Source organism: Babylonia areolata, chromosome 9 (assembly GCF_041734735.1).
Source record: "Babylonia areolata isolate BAREFJ2019XMU chromosome 9, ASM4173473v1, whole genome shotgun sequence".
NCBI lineage: Eukaryota > Metazoa > Mollusca > Gastropoda > Neogastropoda > Buccinidae > Babylonia > Babylonia areolata.
The window spans coordinates 15459270-15479717 of NC_134884.1; the positions used below are offsets into that span (position 1 = coordinate 15459270).

The 20448-nt window shown below is 41.4% G+C and overlaps 1 protein-coding gene across 4 annotated transcripts in view; it reads left to right on the top strand.

Moving 5' to 3' along the window:
- LOC143286086 (uncharacterized) overlaps positions 1–4982 on the top strand; it is a 79527-nt gene extending 74545 nt beyond the window's left edge. For all 4 annotated transcript variants that reach the window (XM_076593667.1, XM_076593666.1, XM_076593665.1 and 1 more), the window contains exon 9: positions 4063–4982. In XM_076593667.1, the coding sequence (XP_076449782.1) occupies positions 4063–4623 (561 nt within the window). In that variant the 3' untranslated portion in view covers positions 4624–4982. The remainder of the gene's footprint in view (positions 1–4062) is intronic.
- The last annotated feature ends 15466 nt before the right edge of the window (positions 4983–20448 follow it).

Sequence of the window (20448 nt, forward strand, 5' to 3'; positions counted from 1 at the left end):
CAGTTCTTCCGCTGTCTTCCTCTTCTTTTCCCGCCCTCGATGGTGCCTTGCATGGTTGTTTTGGACAGACTGGTGTGTCGAGTGTTGTGCCCAAACCATATCAGCTTGCGTCTCTTCACAGTGGAAAGGAGAGGTTCCTGAGGTCCAGCAAGGTTCTCAATTCTGCTCCGTACATATTCATTGGTCCTGTGCTCGATCCAGGAAATTTAAAGGAGCTTCCTGAGGAAGAGAAGATCAGAGTAGATTAAATTCAGGCGTTCTCCACTCAGGCAGGAAAGTTCAGATCAGGTCAGGCCCTGTGGGAAAAATACAATTTGATGAAATGAAATAAAATAAGATGCATAAAAATTAGATAAATAAATCAGTAATTAAGTTTATTAATTTCCCGTCGATAGACACGGTACCAGCTGGGGAGTGCTCATTTTCTTTCGGAAGTTTCGAGTGAGATTTTTTTTAATTTTTATTTTAATTTATAATTATTTCGCTCTGTTTTGTCGCGTTTATATTATTAATTTTGATAACATAAAACTCATGCCGGTCAGTTCTACGTTGATTCCTCAGTAATGAGAAATACGGTTTGTGCAGTTCAACCTTTTGGCGAGGATAACGGCAATGTTCGAGGTTAACGACACCCCAGTTGTGTCCTGTCGTGTTGCATTGTATAGTACTGTATTATATGTTGTATTGAGTTGTTGCGTTGCGTGTGTGTTGTATTGTTTTGTGCGGTATTGTGTTGAATGTACTGTGTTGTGTGGTGTTACGTTGTGTTGTAATGGAGGAAGGTGGCAGAATGGTTAAGACGCTCAGCTGCCAATACAGAGAGTCCGTGAGGGTGTGGGTTCGAATCCCGCTCTCGCCCTTTCTCCTAAGTTTGACTGGAAAATCAAACTGAGCGTCTAGTCTTTCGGATGAGACGATAAACCGAGGTCCCGTGTGCAGCACGCACTTGGCGCACTGAAAAAGAACCCATGGCAACGAGAGTGTTGTCCTCTGGCGAAATTACGTAAAATGAAATCCACTTTCATAGGTACACAAATATGTAAGCATGCACTCAAGGCCTGACTAAGCGCGTTGGGTTATGCTGCTGGTCAGGCATCTGCTCAACAGATGTGGTGTAGCGTGTATGGATTTGTCCGAACGCAGTGACGCCTCCTTGAGAAAGTGAAACTGAAACTGAAACTGTGTTGTATGGTGCTGCATTGTATTGTACTGTACTGCGCTGCGCTGTATTGTACTGTATTCTGCCGTATTGTATTGTAACAACAACCCAGTAAGCAACCAGTTTCTGCTTTTACTTCTACTTCTGGTATGGAGTTGTTGATATTACTTCTGAGACTGCTGTTACTACTTGTACTACTGCTACTATTACTGCAACAACTACTTCTACAACATCAACAACTACTACTACTACCACTACTACTGCTACTGCCACTTCTACTATCCAAATATGAATGAGCAAACTAACGATTTGAAGAGAAACTGAGAAATAAAGACAAAGTCAACTAAGCAACTATTTATTTGTATTTGTATTTCTGTTTACCACAACAGATTTCTCTGTGTGAAATCCGGGCTTCTCTCCCCAGGCAGAGCGCGTCGCTATACTACAGCGCCACCTTTTTTTTTTCCTTTTTTTTTCCGTGTGCAATTTTGTTTGTTTTTCCTATCGAAGTAGAATTTTCTACAGAATTTTGCCAGGAACAACCGTTTTGTTGTCGTGGGTTCTTTTACGTGCACCGAGTGCATGCTGCACACGGGACCTCGGGTTTATCGTTTCATCCGAATGACTAGTGTCCAGAACACCACTCAAGGTCAAGTGGAGGGCGAATAAGCATATGCCTATAGGTATTTTTCTACAGGAGGGGAGGGTGTAAGATATGGGGGTGGGGTGGAGGAGGAAGTGGTGTTAGGGCTTTTGATGAGTATGAATGAATTAATGTTGTTTTACTTTGATGCCTCTTAACTCACTCAGTACGGCCAGTCCTCTCTTCTCCTCTACACAGACCCGCTCGGATGTCCAGTGGGTGTCTGAATGACCCAGCCTTTAGCTTCCGTCGTCAGAATTGTGGTATTCTTTGTCAACATTCACCTCTTCAGTATAAGAGCCTTCCGCTTGCAATATTTTGATGATGGTAATTGGGGTGAAACGCTGTCAACTTCGTCTCTTTCGCCGTTCGTATGGAGAGAGTTAAAACCAGCCGGTTCAGCGCCAGAGAATTTTGTACAAAAGTGCTCTCCCCTTGCCAGGGACTTTTGAGGATTCGGGGGTAATAAATCACAAACAAAATTCAAGCACAAAAAGCTATGGGCGATACAGAAAGAAAGTAAACGTTTTTGTGAAGGAAAACGAGTGTAGATTCTGCTTGTGGGCTTTTTTTTCCCCCAATTAGGTTGATTGTAGGTACCTCTTCAGGCATGTAAAGTCAAGATAATTTTTGTGCAACAAAAAAGTCTATTTCCACCACTACATAATGACATCCTTAAAGAAAAGAAACAAAATACAGCTAGAAATAGCAAGCCTATTGTCAGATTATTCCTGTAGAAGAAAAAACAGGCTATAAGCTTAAGAAAACAAATCACAGCTCTTGCAGACATGTAAGTAAATCACTGTCCCAAAAATGACAGAAGTGAGCGAAGTCAACGTAAACGGTCAATCACAGTCCCAGAAACTGAACTGGCAAACTTTTTTGACAGCGAAGAGCGTTTGCAAGTGAGAGGGTGAAGTTCTTGATGACAGTCACTGCTTTCAAGTTGCACGTGGGCCGATTAAAGTGTCTGCTGTGCATCCGGCTTGCCACCTCTTCAAACAAATCATCCCCCAGAGTCAGCGGAAAAAAAGCGTTAAAAACAAAAAACACGTGTTTCACGGCCAGTGCAGGTTCAGCACTGCGTTTCATGAAAATCGTGGGGCATTGGCTGTTGTCGATTGCCTTCTGTCTGCTTTGAAATGTGAGTACACTCTTCCCAAAAGCTACGCCCCCTTGATGACCTCTGGCTGGCATTCGACCTATCGTCTAACATCACTCCTCTCCCTCTCCTCTTCTTCCAACACTGGCTGTTCATATTCTGTCGGTCATAGCCACTTGTTCAAAAACGCTGTCTGATCGGATGGACGGACTGAATTACCATAAAATGGACTGTTAGTTTCATAACTGTCGTCGTCAATCACCTTCGTTTTCAAACCAATCATCAGACAAGAGAGATCCTTTTCAATCACGAAAGCTGTCCACAATCACAAGCAGAGCTTTCAGAATTGTGTAAATCTGTTGACTGTGACTGTGACTATTTGTTTTACTGGCCACAGTTTTCAATACATTTGTTTTTTTCCACGCGTGTATCACGTGGTCAGTTAGCAAATTGTTGTTGAGTAGAAAGAGGTCTTCTACCTGATGTAAGTTCATTTAAATAGGTTTTTTTTTATAATCCAGACACATCAAACTAAGTGATCAGAGTCTGCTTATGTGAATTGAACCAAACACCAATGAAGGAAAAATCTGAACATACACAGGACGTCAGTGGACGTCTTATAGGCACTATGGCAATACTTTTTGTAGGACGTCAGCTGACGTCTTATAGGCACTCTACTGGTTATTTTTTGTGAACTAGGGAAGTGCTGTTTTTTGGCTTAATATTTAGCCTGATCATATTTGTTTTTTAAATGAATGATCTTAGTAGTTACATACTCTGTGAGAGAGGAGGAGAGAGGAAGTGAGAGAGAGAGAGTGAGTGCGTGTGTATGCGTGCTTGTGTGAACGCGTGGTGTATGTGTGTGTGTGAGTGGTGTGGGAAGATGTCCACGTGGCTTGAGTTGGTTGACTGAAATGGAGGGGCATGAGAATTTCAATAATCTGTATATTTGTATATACCTACCTTTCATTTGGTGCCATTCAAATTATCTTCTTCTTTTTTTATTTCTCATTCATTTTATTTGTTTGTTGTTTTCTTTTTATGTTGGACACGTGCTGCTACCAAAAAGAAAATCTCTGTACCAAAATATATTATATATAATATAAAGGTTGTGTATTGTATTGTCATTCTTTTGTTTTTTCTTCCTGCTTCTTTTAGGCAGTACTCCGCGCAGACACCACCAAGATGGCCGCCATGGAGCAGACCATCCTTCATCAGCGCGCGCCCCGCCAGATCTCATACCACGAGTGGCGCGAGCGGCTGGAGAAACGGGAAACGGAACTACGTCAGCAGCACATGCGCGGTGGCGGCGGCAAACAGAACGAACCTTACTTCACCGACAGGAACGGGTACCTCATCACAACCAGCAGTGACAACAACGTCAGAAGCAGTGCGGCCATTCCTCACGAAGAGTGGATGAGGAGGAAAAACGAAGAACTTCAGGCCAGCAAAAATCGTCGCAAAACAACCGAGGATGCGAGTGGCGGGAAAAGTAATGGCCGGTCTTTCGTCTCCTTGAAGAAGCCAGAAAGTTCGGGTTCCAAAAGACAGAAGGAAAACCCCGGAGTGGGTGTCGACGTCAAGGGAGATCATCGTTCAGCTGCAGTGTCCGAAGAAGGGAAAGAACCCTCCTCTGCCTGGGAGATGTGGCTGCAGAGAAAACACGAGAAAGAGATGGAAGAGCTGTCGCGAACTATGTACGAAGGGAAGTGTTGTTAAACCCGCCGGAAAACAAAACGACACGAGTTACTTTGTCTTAAGTGCTGTACTGGGTGGTCCTCAACTATTTTGCCTCGTATTCTTCGCACGCGCGCGCGCGTGCCTGTGTGTGGGTGTGGGTGTGAGGGAGGAGAGAGAGACGGACGACCAAGCTTTTATTAGGTATTAGATGCTTTGAGCAATTAAGAAATAATTTATTTGCAAATTTAGTGATTGAAACGGGTTCCTATGTGAGTATGTGTCCGTGTGTGTGCATGTGTGTGTGTGTGTGTGTGTGTGTGTGTGTGTGTACAGAAGGAAAGAGTCTCAGTGACAGAATGAGACAAATTTCGAACAGATATTAGAAATGATCGTCTTTAATACAGAATTACCTCTTGCTCCATGTTGTACCATAAATTATAATTTATTGAATGAATTGATTTATCTGTGTGTGTGTGTGTGTGTGTGTGTGTGTGTGAGGGGTGAGCACGTGTGTACAGAATTAAAGGGAAACATAGAACATGAGCAAAACTGATCGGGAAGAAATGTACCCCCAAAAAATCAAACTGACCAAACATCAAACAACTATATACGAGTCGTATATACTATATGCCCTTACAGGACTGTGCAGTAAAGCTTCTGCAATATCAAACATTATATTTGAAACGTCAAAAATACAATCAAAAGAAAAAAACATATGTCATGAATATTTTCTGCCACTGGACACACGTACGTAACTCTCAGATAAGAAAAAAATGACAAGAACAATAATGATAGTGATGATGGTGATAAGAAGAAGAAAGACAGTGATGATGACAATGATGATAATGTACATTGAAAAGGTGCCGCTTATTAGTACACTGCGGTTCCAAGCACCCACATCTGGATAACACATCTATTACGAATAAGATCCAGGAATATGATTTTAGAAAATTGTAAAATGCAAACTCGATATGAAATACTCTTTCGAAAATCGTCAGTGTAATATCACTCACGACCTACACACTTTCCCACATTGCGTTGTGTTGTGTTGTGTTGTGTTGTGTTGTGTTGCGTTGCGTTGCGTTGCGTTGCGTTGCGTTGCGTTGTATTGTATTGTATTGTATTGTATTACCCCGCTTTTGTCACAACAGATTTCTCTGCGTGAAATTCGGGCTGCTCTCCCGATGGAGAGCGCGTCGCTACACTGAGAGCGCCACCTTTTCTTTCTTTTTTTTTTTTTTTTTCTTTTTTTTTTATTCTCTTTTCTTTTTCCTATTTTATTTTTGTTTTTGTATTCTTTTATGCCTAAAATCTGATTTGTTTTCCTATCGAAGTGGCTGATTTTTCTACAGAATTTTACCAGGGACAAACCTTTTACTGACGTGGGATCTTTCACGTGGGCTAGTGCTGCACTGACACGCACGGGACTTCGGTTTATCGTCTCACCCAAGTGACTAGCGTCCAGACCACCACTCTAGGTCTAGTGGAGGGGCGGAAAATACTGGCGACTGTGGGATTCGAACCAGTGCGCTCAGATTCTCTCGCTTCTTAGGCGGACGCGTTACCACAAGATCAAAACTCGACATGCATGCATAATTTGAACATTTCTGAAAGGAAAATGAAGTGGACAGACTATCGATGAAAATACTTTTTTTCAAAAACTGTACGTAATATCACACACGACTCACACATGTCTCCAACCAAGGAGGAATGGTGGCAGAGTGGTTAAGACACTCAGCTGCCAATGTAGAGAGACCCGTAGTTCGAATCCCACTCTCGCCCTTTCTCCCAAGTTTGACTGGAAAATCAAACTGAGCGTCTAGTCTTTCGGATGAAACAATAAACCGAGGTCCCGTGTGCAGCACGCACTTTGCGGCGTACTGAAAAAGAACCCATGGCAACGAAAGTGTTGTCCTCTGGCAAAATTATGTAAAAAGAACTCCACTCTGATTGGTACACGAATATGTAAGCATACACTCAAGGCTTGACAAACGCGTTGGGTTATGCTGCTGTTAAACATCTGCCTAGCAGAAGTGGTGTTGCGTATATGGATTTGTCCGAACGCAGTGACGCCTCCCTGACGGAGAAGAGAAAGTGAAAGTGAAACTGAAAGTCCATCCACAACCCTTGCCCCTTGCCCATCCACACAAACACGCAACGACGGCTTGGTGGATAGAGACAGAGACAGAGAGAGACAGAGAATGAAGAGAGACAGAGAGTATGAACGAACGAGCGAACGAACGAACGAACCTATTTTTCATTTGGGGAAGAACTGAGAGAGAGAGAGAGAGAGAGAGAGAAATCCCTTGGAACATACACTGGACACTGCACTGAGACACAGACAAACAGAGCGAGACATAAGTGAGAGAGAGGGGACAGGGGAAAAGCAGACCTGATCAATGTATGCTCTGGCATGAGCTGAGAGATTGTTTATTCATGATTAGGCAAGGCCCCTTATGAAGGGGAGTTTGAACATCATATTGAATAAACATCATTTAACGACATAATTATGTCTACATGTAACACACTGTCAAACACAACCATAGCTACACTGCACTCAGTTCACTCAGTTACAAGGGCCAGAACAGTCAACATTCTAATGAAGTTGCAATTTCTCAGAATCTGAAAGCTTTGTGTAAAAACAAAGTGACATTAACAGTTTCAGTGGAGTTTGAAGACATTAATAATTCAATCTAAACACTGTAGGCTGTCTGAAATATTTAGGCTTAATAAAATCTTGTCGAATATCCTTCAAAGCTGGACAACAAAGAAAGAAATGCTTCTCATTTTCTTGTGAATCTCGGCATCATGGGCAAATTAAATTACTGTCACTACATGATCTGTATCTATATAAAGAGAGAGAGAGAGAGAGTGAGAGAGAGAGAGAGAGAGAGGATGATCTATAGTTTGAAATGATTGTTTGAACAAATATGTTTTAAGATGAGACTCGATTAGATTAAGTCTAATTGTGGAGCAGTGTTTGATGTTTTGTGGTAGAAATGTCCAAACTCAGGGCCATAGCCGTCAGTGTGAATGTTCGGACACCATGGCACTTGACCTCAGTTCTGTTACGCATGATTTCAAACACGTGTGTATCAGACAAACAAGAACACGGGCCAGGATGGAGTAAACTGTAAATCTTTCTTCCATGTCAGAAAGGTACGACGGTGCAGAGAACTGAAACATAATTATATATATACAAGCGATTTTGAACTTTTTTCTTTTGAGATTTTTTATATCAAGCCAGCGTAACTTAAACTGAAGATCATCAATACACATACTTATCTACACCCTGAATATGGCTCTCCACTCCTCTGTTTATTTCATCTTTAAACAATTTGGCATCATGATTCCGACTTCTTGTTCTTCTCCTCCTTGTTTGTATTCCGTTGGGTCTGTAGTGAAAGACATGACAATAAAAAAAAAATCAAAGTGAAGGAAAGTGCCCTTTAAGAGTCCTTTCAGTTTTCAGTATAGAATATAATTATAAGAACGCAAATGAACACACAAACAAGTACACAAATTTAATACATAAATAGATGATACACGAACCTATGCATGCACAATTATGTATAAAAGCAGGCGTGTACACACAAATACAAACACACACACACACACACACACACACACACACAGAGAGAGAGAGAGAGAGAGAGAGAGAGAGAGAGAGTCGAACGACCGCTCTTCTGTCTGTTTCTCCAGGGGAGGCGATCCATACTGTCTTGTAGAAATTCATGCATTGCCTCCCGTTAGCCACTCCAGTAAAAGCTTAAACTAATCATTTTTGTTCTTTTGCCAAGTCGGGCAGGGGAAAGGGGGAGTTAAGGGTGTGGGTTGAATGGTTTGGGCTCAGAGACGAACCTTGCCTGCACCGAGCTCGCTGATCTAAAAACAGGTGTGTACCGAATCTTATGTTGCAGCTGTTGCGTCAAGATTTGCCGGTCAGACTGACATAATTTGTGCACTGAACTGGCTCAATGTACGTGCACACAGTGAGTACTATGACAACACATGAAACAAACGCCACTGAGGTGAGTAAAAACTGATCTCTGAAACAGTCACAGTTCCAGAAGAGTGCGATCGAGAGTGTCACTCATGTTGTCTGTATGCGAACCGGCCGCGGCGTCAGTGGTCATTTTGATCGAGTCTCACAGCCACTGATTGAAGGGGAAGCACTGTGGCAGTTTATCCGCATTTTGGAGAAGGCGACTGGCAGACTGATCAATCACATGGTGCGTGTAAGAAAGCCAGGGCTTGGTTCACAAGTTTTGGGGCATGAAATGACGACTGAACTCACAGGCCAGCTGTGATGATTCCTGGCACATCAGTGGAGGCCAGGGGGAGGCTGAGTGGAGGTAGAAAGAGAAAGGGGAGGAAGGTTCTACTGAAGGGGTGGAGTGGGTGGGTAGGGGAGGGGGAACGGGGGACTATGGAGGAGTTTGTCAGGGTTAGAGAAGCCGGGAGTAGGCTAAGAACAGCGCCGGTGTGTGTGTGTGTGTGTGTGTGTGTGTGTGTGTGTGTGTGTCGGTGTGTGTGTGTGTGTGTGTGTGTTTATTTTCGGTTTCTTGATTTGTATTATATTCATATTCTACTGTATTTCAATTTTATCACATTGTCCAAATGCGAATATCAGTAGGCTATCAATATAGTAATAGTCAACACGAGACCGGCAATAGAAGCAATGAAGCCTGAGACAATTAGACGTCCGCCGGAGGGCAAAGGAACTAAGAGGTTTTCCTAACCTTGTGCGACATGTACAATACATATACACTGGTTTTTCATCGCTCCCCACATGTTGGTGGACACTGCAGTACGGCCGGACCGCTTCTGTGGTGGTCATGGAAATTACAATGTGAAAAAAAAAAAATATATATATATATAAAGTTATTGAGAATGCACGTTTGCATGTTTGTTTATAGCGCGTAACCATTGTCACAGAGCACTGCTTGCTTTACAATAACACCGAAACTGCAGCGGGCGAGTACGAACTCACCGCAATACTGCCGTGCATCCATATAAAATACACAGGCGCGCACACTCAGTCACAGTTCGAATACTGACGAGCACGGTTGGCACACACTGACTGACGCGCGCGCGCACACACACACGCACACACACATACGCACACACAGCACGCGCGCGGGCACAACCGAACTGCGCCCTGGCAGACTACCCGGATATGAAGTCAGTGTCGGGGGGAAAAAATTAAAAATGACGGCACGGCATCGTACGAGTATTTTTGCAACGTTGTCTGCGAACTTATCTGGGGAGCGTGACAACACAACGTCCGCTCTGTTCATTCATTCTTTCTCTGGACATGTAATCTAAAATGTTGACCTCATAATGACCCACCAGCTTGCATGGTCTTAGTAGACTCTTAGCTTCAGGATTGAGTAGTAACTTTTTGCAGTGTGCCCGCGAAAAGAGAAATGGTTTATACAGATATGTTTCAGTTCCAGTTTCTCAAGGAGGCGTAACTGCATTCGGACAAATCCATATACGCTACACCACATCTGCTAGGTAGATACCTGGCGAGACCACTGAGCGAGAATCGAACCCAGACAGGCGGACTCTGTATCGGCAGACTAGTGAGTGTTAAATGATCATCTGCCACTATAGCCACATAAAAATACGACCCATTGACGTACTGCAAACACTTGATAAGTGAATTTCGGATAACAGCGGTAAAAAATAAGATAAAATAAAATAATTTGAAAAAGAAGAAGCAGAAGAAGAAGAAAGAAAAAGGAAAAAGCATTAATTGCATGTCCGTGCCGTGTGTCATTAGTTATCACAGATAACGGCGATGAGTCACTGAGTGTCTTATCAGTGGCAGATCATCTGCGGACACGCATGTGGCTCTGTAGCCCCGAATTCCGAAGGTTTTTTTTTCTTTCTTTTTTTTTTTCGTCACATGCAATTCAGGTATCGTATTGTTCTCTGCATTTTTTTTTTTTTTTTTTTTTTTTTACAGTGCTCTGTACGTAGCTGTCTTCAATGACCGGAAAACCAATTAATCAATTAACAAACAAACTGAGCATATAAATGAATATAATCATTTGAAAAATAAAGAAAAGGAAAAGAGAAAAGAATATAATTATTGGCAAGCCAAGCGGAAAAAAAGATAAAAGAAAAAAAAAAGCGACACTAAGTCATCCATACACTGCTCTCTCTCTCTCTCTCTCTCTCTCTCTCTCTCTCTCTCTCTCTCTCTCTCTCTTTATTACTGGCTCAAAAAAAAAAAAAAAAAAAAAAAAAAAAAAACTACATTCACTGAATAAACTTGTATCAACGATGACAAATCATATAAACTACACGATATGGAAACCATGCAGTAACCAGTGCCGGTATATATTCTAATTATAGTCGTCTCCACTCATTATTCTGAATCCCTGGTCACATGTTAAGTCATTGAGTTATCGTTATCAAACAATAATGCAGGCTGAACAAGAAAGCCGGCAACACGTACGGAGCAAGGTGTCAGTATCTTGTTTTGTTTCCGTTGCTTATAATCAAGCCCAACCACACAGGGCCATATCAGGACTGTCAAAACCATACACATGTTTAACCGCGTCAACACAAAACTGTCACATCTACAAAACAACAACAACAACACTAAGAAAAAACCTACAAAACACAGTTCATGACACAGTGTCCCAACCATTTAGCTCCTTATGTCAAATAAGACAAGGCCATGCTGAAGACGCCAGCCATTCCGCTTAACTTATCATCCCTAGATTACAAAAAATCGTAAAAAAAAAAAAATAATAAAATTAAAAAAAAGCCGGAGAAAAACAAACAAACAATACTTCAAAGCCGAACAAAAAATATATAAAACGGCCATATTGGCAAACAACACTGCAAAATGGGCAGGTTGCGCCCATCCCAGTATTTACATCTCATTGCGTAATCGCCAGAGCAAATCAGCACAGATAGTACATCAGAGACTGCCGCGGAAGAGAGAGAGAGGGAGCCGAGAGAGAGAGAGGGAGAGAGAGAGAGAGAGAGAGAGAGTGTGTGTGTGTGTGTGTGTGTGTGTGTGCAGATACTGGACACAAGTCATTATGTGGTTATTCGTCTAAATATCTGTATTTTATATTATAGTTTAGTATGTAATACATACTAAACATACAAACAGAAGACAATGATGCTGTGGTTATCAAAATTTATCTATTATAATGGATACTTAGATTCTTTGAATACAAAAAGAAGACATCCTGTGGTGTCTGATTGAGGTTACACCACTTTTCTTCTTTGTTCTTTTTAGATTGATTAAAAAAAGATATATTATTAATACCATCTGCTTCATCCCCCATCCCCCCAATCCCACCGACATCTGCTCTTCCTCTCCTTTTCCGACCCCCTCCAAGCTCTCTGACGTAACTGTGGAGTGTGACCTTGCAGCCGGTTGACAAGGGACTTTACTCTTTCCATACAGCGCGGGAGGATGGATGGATACAGAGAGATTGAAGAAATGGCAGCTAACGTCTGCAGCCTTTCCACACGTGGTTGAGTATCCCGGGAATCAGATAGACACTAAGAAGAGATAGTTGTGCCATAATTACTCAGCAAGAAAAGGCCAAAAGAACGCTGCGTGACAGTGTTCGGATTAGAACTTATACCTTAAAGTCGTCCGAACACAAGTTTAGTGAGGTTACCAAGTTGTGATGGACGCGGTCACGGCCGACTTCGGTTGCCGCTGTGAACGACCACTATGCAGTATACGAAATACCATTGTAGCCGTAGTACATTTGCACCAACAGATATCTGCACCATAACGGCATATGTTGCATGTGTGTCACTGTCCTCAGCATTTGTATGCAATGAAGAGGTAGGTAATCTTTAGTTGGTTTCCAACTCGTGACATGCTCGCAGTCAATCATTCAATCATTTCTTTGTGGCTTGTTTTGAAACTGACCATTGAACTGTTGACTGACAAACACGCGTGTGTGTGCGTGCGCGTGTGCGCATGACACCCCAATGTGGCGACATTCACTGATTATGTTCTCTGGGAAAAGTGGGGTAAAAAAAAAAAAAAGAGACCAGACTTCATGAATCAATTCAATATTCCCAGCTCTTTCAATTTTCATTGTAATGCAGATCCAAGCATTAATTGTGTATATGCCTGACACTGGTGTTTTGGGGTGTTTTTTTTTGTTGTTGTTGTTTTGTTGTTTTTTGTGGGTTTTTTTTTTTTTTTTTTTGGTCTTTTGTTTTGTTTTGTTTTTTTCTTTGTTGTGTTTTTTGTGAAAAATATCTCGGCAATATCCACATTTCTTCCCCTGTGTTCTTTCCATTCAGTTTCATTTCTTGGTCGGAACAGTCGTAATTTTGTTTAAGTAACATTGTAATATATAATCCACATTTTTTCCGGTGTCAAGAGACATAAAGAAGGCCAGTCAAAGAGTGGAGGGGAAGAAATGTGGAGTATATGTTAAACGTTTGCTGTTGCTTTCCCTGTCCGTGTCAGTCTGCACTTCAGTGTGCTCCAAATCTGCATGATTTTTGCTTATTCAGTAAAGCTTGATTATTATCATGAGCATAGGATTCTGAAGCCTAGTTTAACAGGCTACACTCGAAATGTAACAGTTGTCAGGTTTACTACACGAAATGATAGATATACAGAGACTGATATGTTTCCCGATTTAACAAGTGACATGGATTATTCTGCTCATAAGATATATATTGTCAGCTGGATCACATTGGAGACTTTACTTTTGTGTTGCCAGTAACAGATTATTCAAGCAGAGGCATTCTGTTTGGTACTTAAACAGGGCTTCTGAAAATGCATATACAGAGATTCCAACTGATAAGATTTTGCCGTGTTTTGTTATGCTCAATCGCAGTTTGTTCCGATGTTACACTAACATCAAAATGATCATATGCTTTCCTGTCACAACATTACCCAGACACTCTATACTTACTGATCACGAGGCCAGGGCAGTCACTATTTACCTTGGAGTTGGTCTCATGTGGCGATGCTAAGCAAATCGCTAATTGCATACATGTTTTCACTGAAACACCGTAGAGTGGACCAATCAGCTTAATTGTTTACCCGAACAAAAGAGAGCATGGCTAAGACAAGTTGCATCTTGGTCAAACAGCATGCAAGTGTTCCTACCAAATTCAAAATATTCTGACCAAATTTCCTGGTTGTTCCTACAAACACTTGAAAGGGGTTGGCATCTCTGCATATAATGTGTAATGTGTGTCCCTGATGCTGTGAAAATGGACAGGAAGCACTGCCTGTTCATTGAGTGGGTCCCTGGGTCATTCTAATTTCTAAAAAAATTTGAATGAGTTCAGTTCAGATGCTCAAGAAGAAATCACTGCGTTTGGACAAATCTCTGCTACATGACATCAGCTAAGCAAATGCCAGACCTGCAGCATAACCTAACGCACTAAGGGCTTGAGGGAAAGTTTAGGTAAATGAATGAAAATAATGAAGAAAATAAAGAATTAAATTTTTGATATTGATAATAAATGGAAAAAAAAGAAAAAAAAGAAACACTGGCACCCCATTGAGATGAGTTTAAATACAAAGTTGCATGCCTCCACTATTCTACTTTCCACTCCACAGGACATACCAATCTTTCTGACCTGATCATTGTTTACACTCTATCAAAAACTCTCCGCTTTACTTCTTACTGTTACCTTCAGAAAACTCCATGTGTCAATACAAGAACCTATGGCGAACGTCCTTTCCTCTTTGCTGCTCCTCATATCTGGAACGACCTTCATTATCATATTGGTGCGTCTGATTCCATCTCTGCCTTTTTCTCTTCACTAAAAGAAATCATCTTTAACTCACTGGAAATGTGCCGGCGCTTTGGCGCAAGCGCTCCGCCCGCTCAGAATGACGTGCCGTAGTGTAGGATTTGGCAGATCGCGGAATTTTTTTTCATACACTCAGCAGTGTTCAATTAAAGGGAATCTAATCAGGCTGTCTTGAGGGATCAGTCTAGGAAAAACTGAGTTATTTCCCCTTGACTGTTAACCTCGTGAAAGGTTGTTTTTTTTTTCTAGACTGGGTGGAGAGGTCAATTTTTTCATCACCAAAATGGTGGCCGAGACAAATGTACTCCCTGCGTGAGGCTGTCGAAATTGTGACAGAAGGAAGGATCAGACATTGAACATGACCTCCTTGACACTGGTGACGAATTCTCTGATGATTTTTCTGATGATAATGACATTCAGTTAGTACCAGATGATGATTTTGAAAGTGACGACGGAAACTTTGCTGACTGACCCCTACGACACTGAGACAGAAATCGGCAGCGGCACTAGTGATGGCCATACTGCAAGACAAGATGACTTGATGACTGTAGATATTGACGATGAGGAACAAAAGTACTTGAATGAGTGGGTAAAAGAACTGACAAACTTCCCACTGGCTGCACCTTTCACTGAGACCCCAGGACTCTCACTGATTTTCCAGACACATCCATTCCTGTTGAGGTGAGTGTGTTTACAATTTGACACTTTGTTAATTTATTTCTTGTGTAAATAATGTTGATTTTTACAATTTTTAATGAATAATTTGTATAGATTACTGTAAATTTATCATTTTCTGTGTGTGCACTTATTAAAGTGTGTGGGTGCGTGTCAGTGCAGTGGGTGTGTCAGTGATTATGCGTGGGTGTGTCTGTACGTGTGCGTTATTTATACTGTCACTCCTGAATTATTATGCATGTGTATATGCTGTGTAATATTGATGTTTATTTTGCATTTGTTTGTTGTTGTTTTTCTTTTTTTGGCCTTTTTTTGCAATACATGCAAAAGCTTTTCTTCTTGTTTTTTTTCTTATGACAGCATTGTCTGTTACAGAAATTCAAGACACTTTACACGCATGAGGAGGAGATCTGCCAGACACAGGAGCAGACATGGGGAGACTGAGGCCAGGCAGTCACTGGCCTGCTAACATTTCACCTACCAAGGAGCAGCAGAGAGGGTGCAAGGTGTGTTATGCCAAATACAAAGCACAAGGAGCCTCACATCAAGAGGTGAAAACCAAAAAAAAAAAAAGGAAAGCCACCACAATCATGTGCAAACAGTGTAAAGTGCCCCTCTGTGCTGTTCCATGCTTTGAGGTGTTCCACACAGTCAAGGACTACAGCAAATAATAATCTAGCTGCAGCAGAAATGTGTAAATAGTTGTTGTTGTTTTTTTTCGGTTTTTTTTTTCAAATGATTTGTATGGGTTTGCTTTTTCTGTCTTTCCAGTGTTGTGTATTTTATTTTTTTTAACAGTTTGTTGTGCAACATATGACTTCAAACTGATTCATGAGAATCAGGGAACCTTACTGTGTGAGAAAACCATCTTAATCGTATGCTGCCTTGTGGATTAGCTGATGGACATGACATGCCTGGTGAGTACAGTATACCTATTTTTCAATCTTTTTTGTTTTTCAGTATTTGATGACATAATTTAAAATATTAAAAAAAAATATTCAGCAGCATTTAACAAGAAAACTGTTTTAAAATGTTAAAAGAAGAGATGTTAAACTGTCTAGTGATATGTCTTTGTCTTTGTGTGAAAGTGTGTTGAATTTTTCAAATATGTCCATATTTGCCCATCACAGTAAAACTACATGCACTACTTAACTACGTCTCCATGGAGTTAAGCACTCTCACTGAGTTTCCTTCTTCTCCAACACCATCCCATGCATGCCAGCTCACTTTGTATGCATGGTGAATGAGAGAGGTAGAGGGAGGGGTGGATGGGGATAGAGAAAGAGTGGTCAGAAATGATTCATGAAAGAGAAAGAGTGGTCATAAATGATTCATGTAGTAATATATAACCTTTTCTTTCATATAAAGCACCCTGAGCTGTTTGAAAGGGCGATAAATGTACATTATTATTATAGTTATTGTTATATTGTAAATGAACAAATAAATAGAATGAATACATAAAGAGTGAAAATCCTGTATGAGTAATTTCAGCCTTTCCACAAAGAGTTGTTTCCCTTCGCCACTTCTTTGCCCACAAGGTCCAGATGATTTTGACAAGGTATGCCTGCTTTTGTGTAGCAATGCAAATTTGATTAGAAAATCAGCATTAGAGTATTTGAACTTGACCCACTGAAGGTAGTCCTGGACCCCTTAGAATTATGGTGAAAGTGAAACAGTCCCTGGGACCAAAAGATTCTTATTCAAATTATTTATTTTATTTCAGGCATCCGCTGCTTTATGTACATAACTCAATCATGTATCTGCAGAGTTTCTTTCCAATAATTGTTTTTACCCCCCAAAAAACCCCAACACTTGGGAAAGTTAGGTGTATAATAATTGATATTGATACACAAGCAAGCATATCTGAATAGATGTACAAACAGACACTCAGGACTATCGAAATGATTTTTTTTTTTTTTTTTTGTCTGGCCACTCTCTTTTTTTTCTCTTTTTTTTCTTCTTCTTCTTTTTTTTCTAACCCCACATTTTCCAAAGAACATGCATGTATGTCACCATTTTGGTGTGTCATGCATGCAGACACACATGTATACACATACAAACACACAAACACAACAGACACAGACAGACACACACACACACACACATATGTCAGTCAACAGTTAAGTATAAGTAACAGCCTTCACGGTTAGCTTCTAATCCCAGCAGAGGTGGGGGGTTTTGTTGTTGTTTTTTTTGTTGTTTTTTTTTTTTGTTTTGTTTTTTTCTTTTTGTTTTTTTTGTATCCTGATGTCCTGTACTGAGAGCTCATGCTGAGAGATCACATGGGAAGACTGGGACCACAGTGTCGAGTATCATCCATTTCTCAGATGCTTCTTTAGGAGAGCTGCTCAAATGTCCAAACCAACTCTGCAGGTGTCTCTATCTCTCGGGCCTGGTTAACGCCAGGATATATTATGAACGGAAGCATAGAGAGCAGCCTTGTCACATCATCACTGTCACTGTCACTCATTGTCATTGTTATCGAATCCTGGTTTGGCCATGGGAACGTTGCACTGCTGAACGCATCACAGTATCTCCTCCATATCTGGGGGTCGAGGGATAGGGTCTGAGTTTCGGCAAAGCTCCTCTCTGTCCACTTTGTGATTTCTGCCCACTTCTTTTGCTGCCTGCCTCGTCTCCTTTTCCCCTCCACTGTTCCCTGAACGATGGTTTTGGAGAGCCTGTCAGATCTTGTCGTGTGGCCATACCATCTCGTTTTCCTTTTTTTGTGTGTGTGCGTGTGCTCTGTGTTTAGTAGGTCTTCATACTAACCAACATGTTGTCTGATGGTTTTTCTTTCTTCTTCATTTGTTACACATGTGGTATTTGTTGGAGATGCCAAGGAGTCTCCTGAAGCATCTCATTTCCCCTGCTTGGATCTGCCTTTGAAGCTCTGCTGTAAGTTTTCTAAGAGTTCAGGACCCACATGCATGCAAGAGAACCAGTGCATGTAGTAGCTTCAGCTTTGTTCCGAGACTGATGTTTTTGTCTCTGTATGGGCTTCAGTCTTGCCAGTGCTATTGCTGTCTGTGCAGCTCTTGCCAGGATTTCAGTCTTGGACCTTCCTTCAATGATGATGGTGCCAAGGTACTTACAGTTACACTGTTTCCAGCTGTTGACCGCCGACATTGATCCTGGTCTTGCATTTGTATTTCTTTTATCACAACAGATTTCTCTGTGTGAAATTCGGGCTGCTCTCCCCAGGGAGAGCGCATCGTACACTTCAGCGCCACCCATTTTTTTGGTATTTTTTCCTGCATGCAGTTTGATTTGTTTTTCCTATCGAAGTGGATTTTTCTACAGAAGTTTTTCCAGGAACAACCCTTTTGTTGCCATGAGTTCTTTTACGTGCGCTAAGTGCATGCTGCACATGGGACCTTGGTTTATTGTCTCATCCCAATGACTAGCGTCCAGACCACCACTCAAGGTCTAGTGGAGGGGGAGAAAATATCGGCGGCTGAGATGTGATTCAAACCAGCACACACAGATTCTCTCGCTTCCTAGGCGGACGCGTTACCTCTAGGCCATCACTGCAATATGATTGGGTCTTTGCTGTTCGTCATGAGTTTTGTCTCCTGGGTGCTGATCTCCATTGTGTACTTGGTGGATGTTTCATCCAGGCAGTGGACCAGTTTTGCTATTTCTTCCTCATCGCCTGCCAGCCCATTAATATCAACATTCAGGGAACTGTCAGCAACTGGTTAGAACTACATGTCAGTTGGGGTGCATCAAGGCTGTCTTCTATCTTCTGCACTCTTCAGCATCTTCCTGATGCCCTGGAAGGACAACACTGGCACTATTGACACTGGCAGATGTACCATCACGGATCTCCGATTCATTGATGTCACAGTCCCAGACCTAAAATGGACTTCTGTAACAGAATCGCCATCATCATGATTAACATTCGTTGAAAAAAAATATCCCAGAATGTGCAGCCTTTCATGCCCTACACTCACAGTACCATCAGCTTCGTGCTGTTTTTACTCCCAGGGAGGTGATTGAATCGTTAAGATGCCAGTATAGTTTCCATAAGGGTGTGGGTTCAAATCCTGGTCTCACCCTTTCTCCCAAGTTGGACTGGAAAACCAAACTGAGGAAGTAGTCAGTTGGACGAGATGCTGAACTGTGGTCCCGAATGCAGCAAGCGCTTGGTGGCGCAATAGCCGAGTGGTTAAAGCGTTGGACTGTCAGTCTGAGGGTCCCGGGTTCGAATCACGGTGACAGCGCCTGGTGGGTAAAGGGTGGAGATTTTTACGATCTCCCAGGTCAACATATGTGCAGACCTGCCAGTGCCTGAACCCCCTTCGTGTTTATATGCAAACAGAAGATCAAATACGCATGTTAAAGATCCTGTAATCCATGTCAGCGTTCAGTGGGTTATGGAAACAAGAACATATCCAGCATGCACATCCCCGAAAACAGAGTATGGCTGCCTACATGGCGGGGTAAAAATGGTCATACACGTAAAAGCCCACTCGTGTGCATATGAGTGAACGCAGAAGAAGAAGAAGGTGCACTTAAAAAGAACCCATGGCAACGTAAGTGTCTTCCTTTGGTAAAGTTCTGTAGAAGGGATCCATTATGATCTAAGCACAATAATATGCAATCAAAGCCGAAGCCAGTTGTCGTTATGCTCCTGGACAACTGTGCGCCTAGCAGATGTGGTGTAGCATATATATATATATGGATTTTTTTCCTCTGAATTTACTGCATGAAGCATTAGCTTAACACTTTTTCTTTCTTTCTTTTTTTCAGTTTAACTCCTGTTGTCTTATTTACTTGAACTTTTTTTTTGTTCTTGTGGCCTCTGTTGTAAGCAAGACAATGGAGCAATTTTTTTTTTTCTTTTTTCTTTTTTTTTTTTAAATTCTGCACATGCCTTTATTCATTGGGGGCAAAAAAGAGAGAGAAAAAAAAGAGATAATAATAATTATGATGATAAAAAAGAAAGAGGCAGGAAAAAGAAAGTGAAAGAGAGAAAGAGAGAGAGAGAGAGTCATCCATTAAGATAATAAGAAAAGAAAGAGGTGGGGAAAAGAAAGTGAAAGAGAAAGAGAGAGAGAGAGAGTCATCCATTAAGATAATTAAAAAAAAAAAAGAGAGAAAGAGGCGGGAAAAAGAAAGTGAAACAGAGAGAGAGAGAGAATCATCCATTAAGATAAAAAAAAAAAAAAAGAGGTGGGAAAAAGAAAGTGAAAGAGAGAGCTAGAGAGAGAGAGAGAGAGAGAATCATCCATTAAGATAATAAGAAAAGAAAGAGGCGGGAAAAAGAAAGTGAAAGAGAGAGAGAGAAGAAGAAAGAAGAAAAAAAAGACAAAGAGACGGGGAAAAAGAAAGCGAAACAGAGAGAATCATCCATGCGCAACTATTCATGGGCATTTTTTTGTGAATCTTAATGTTTAACAAGTGTTT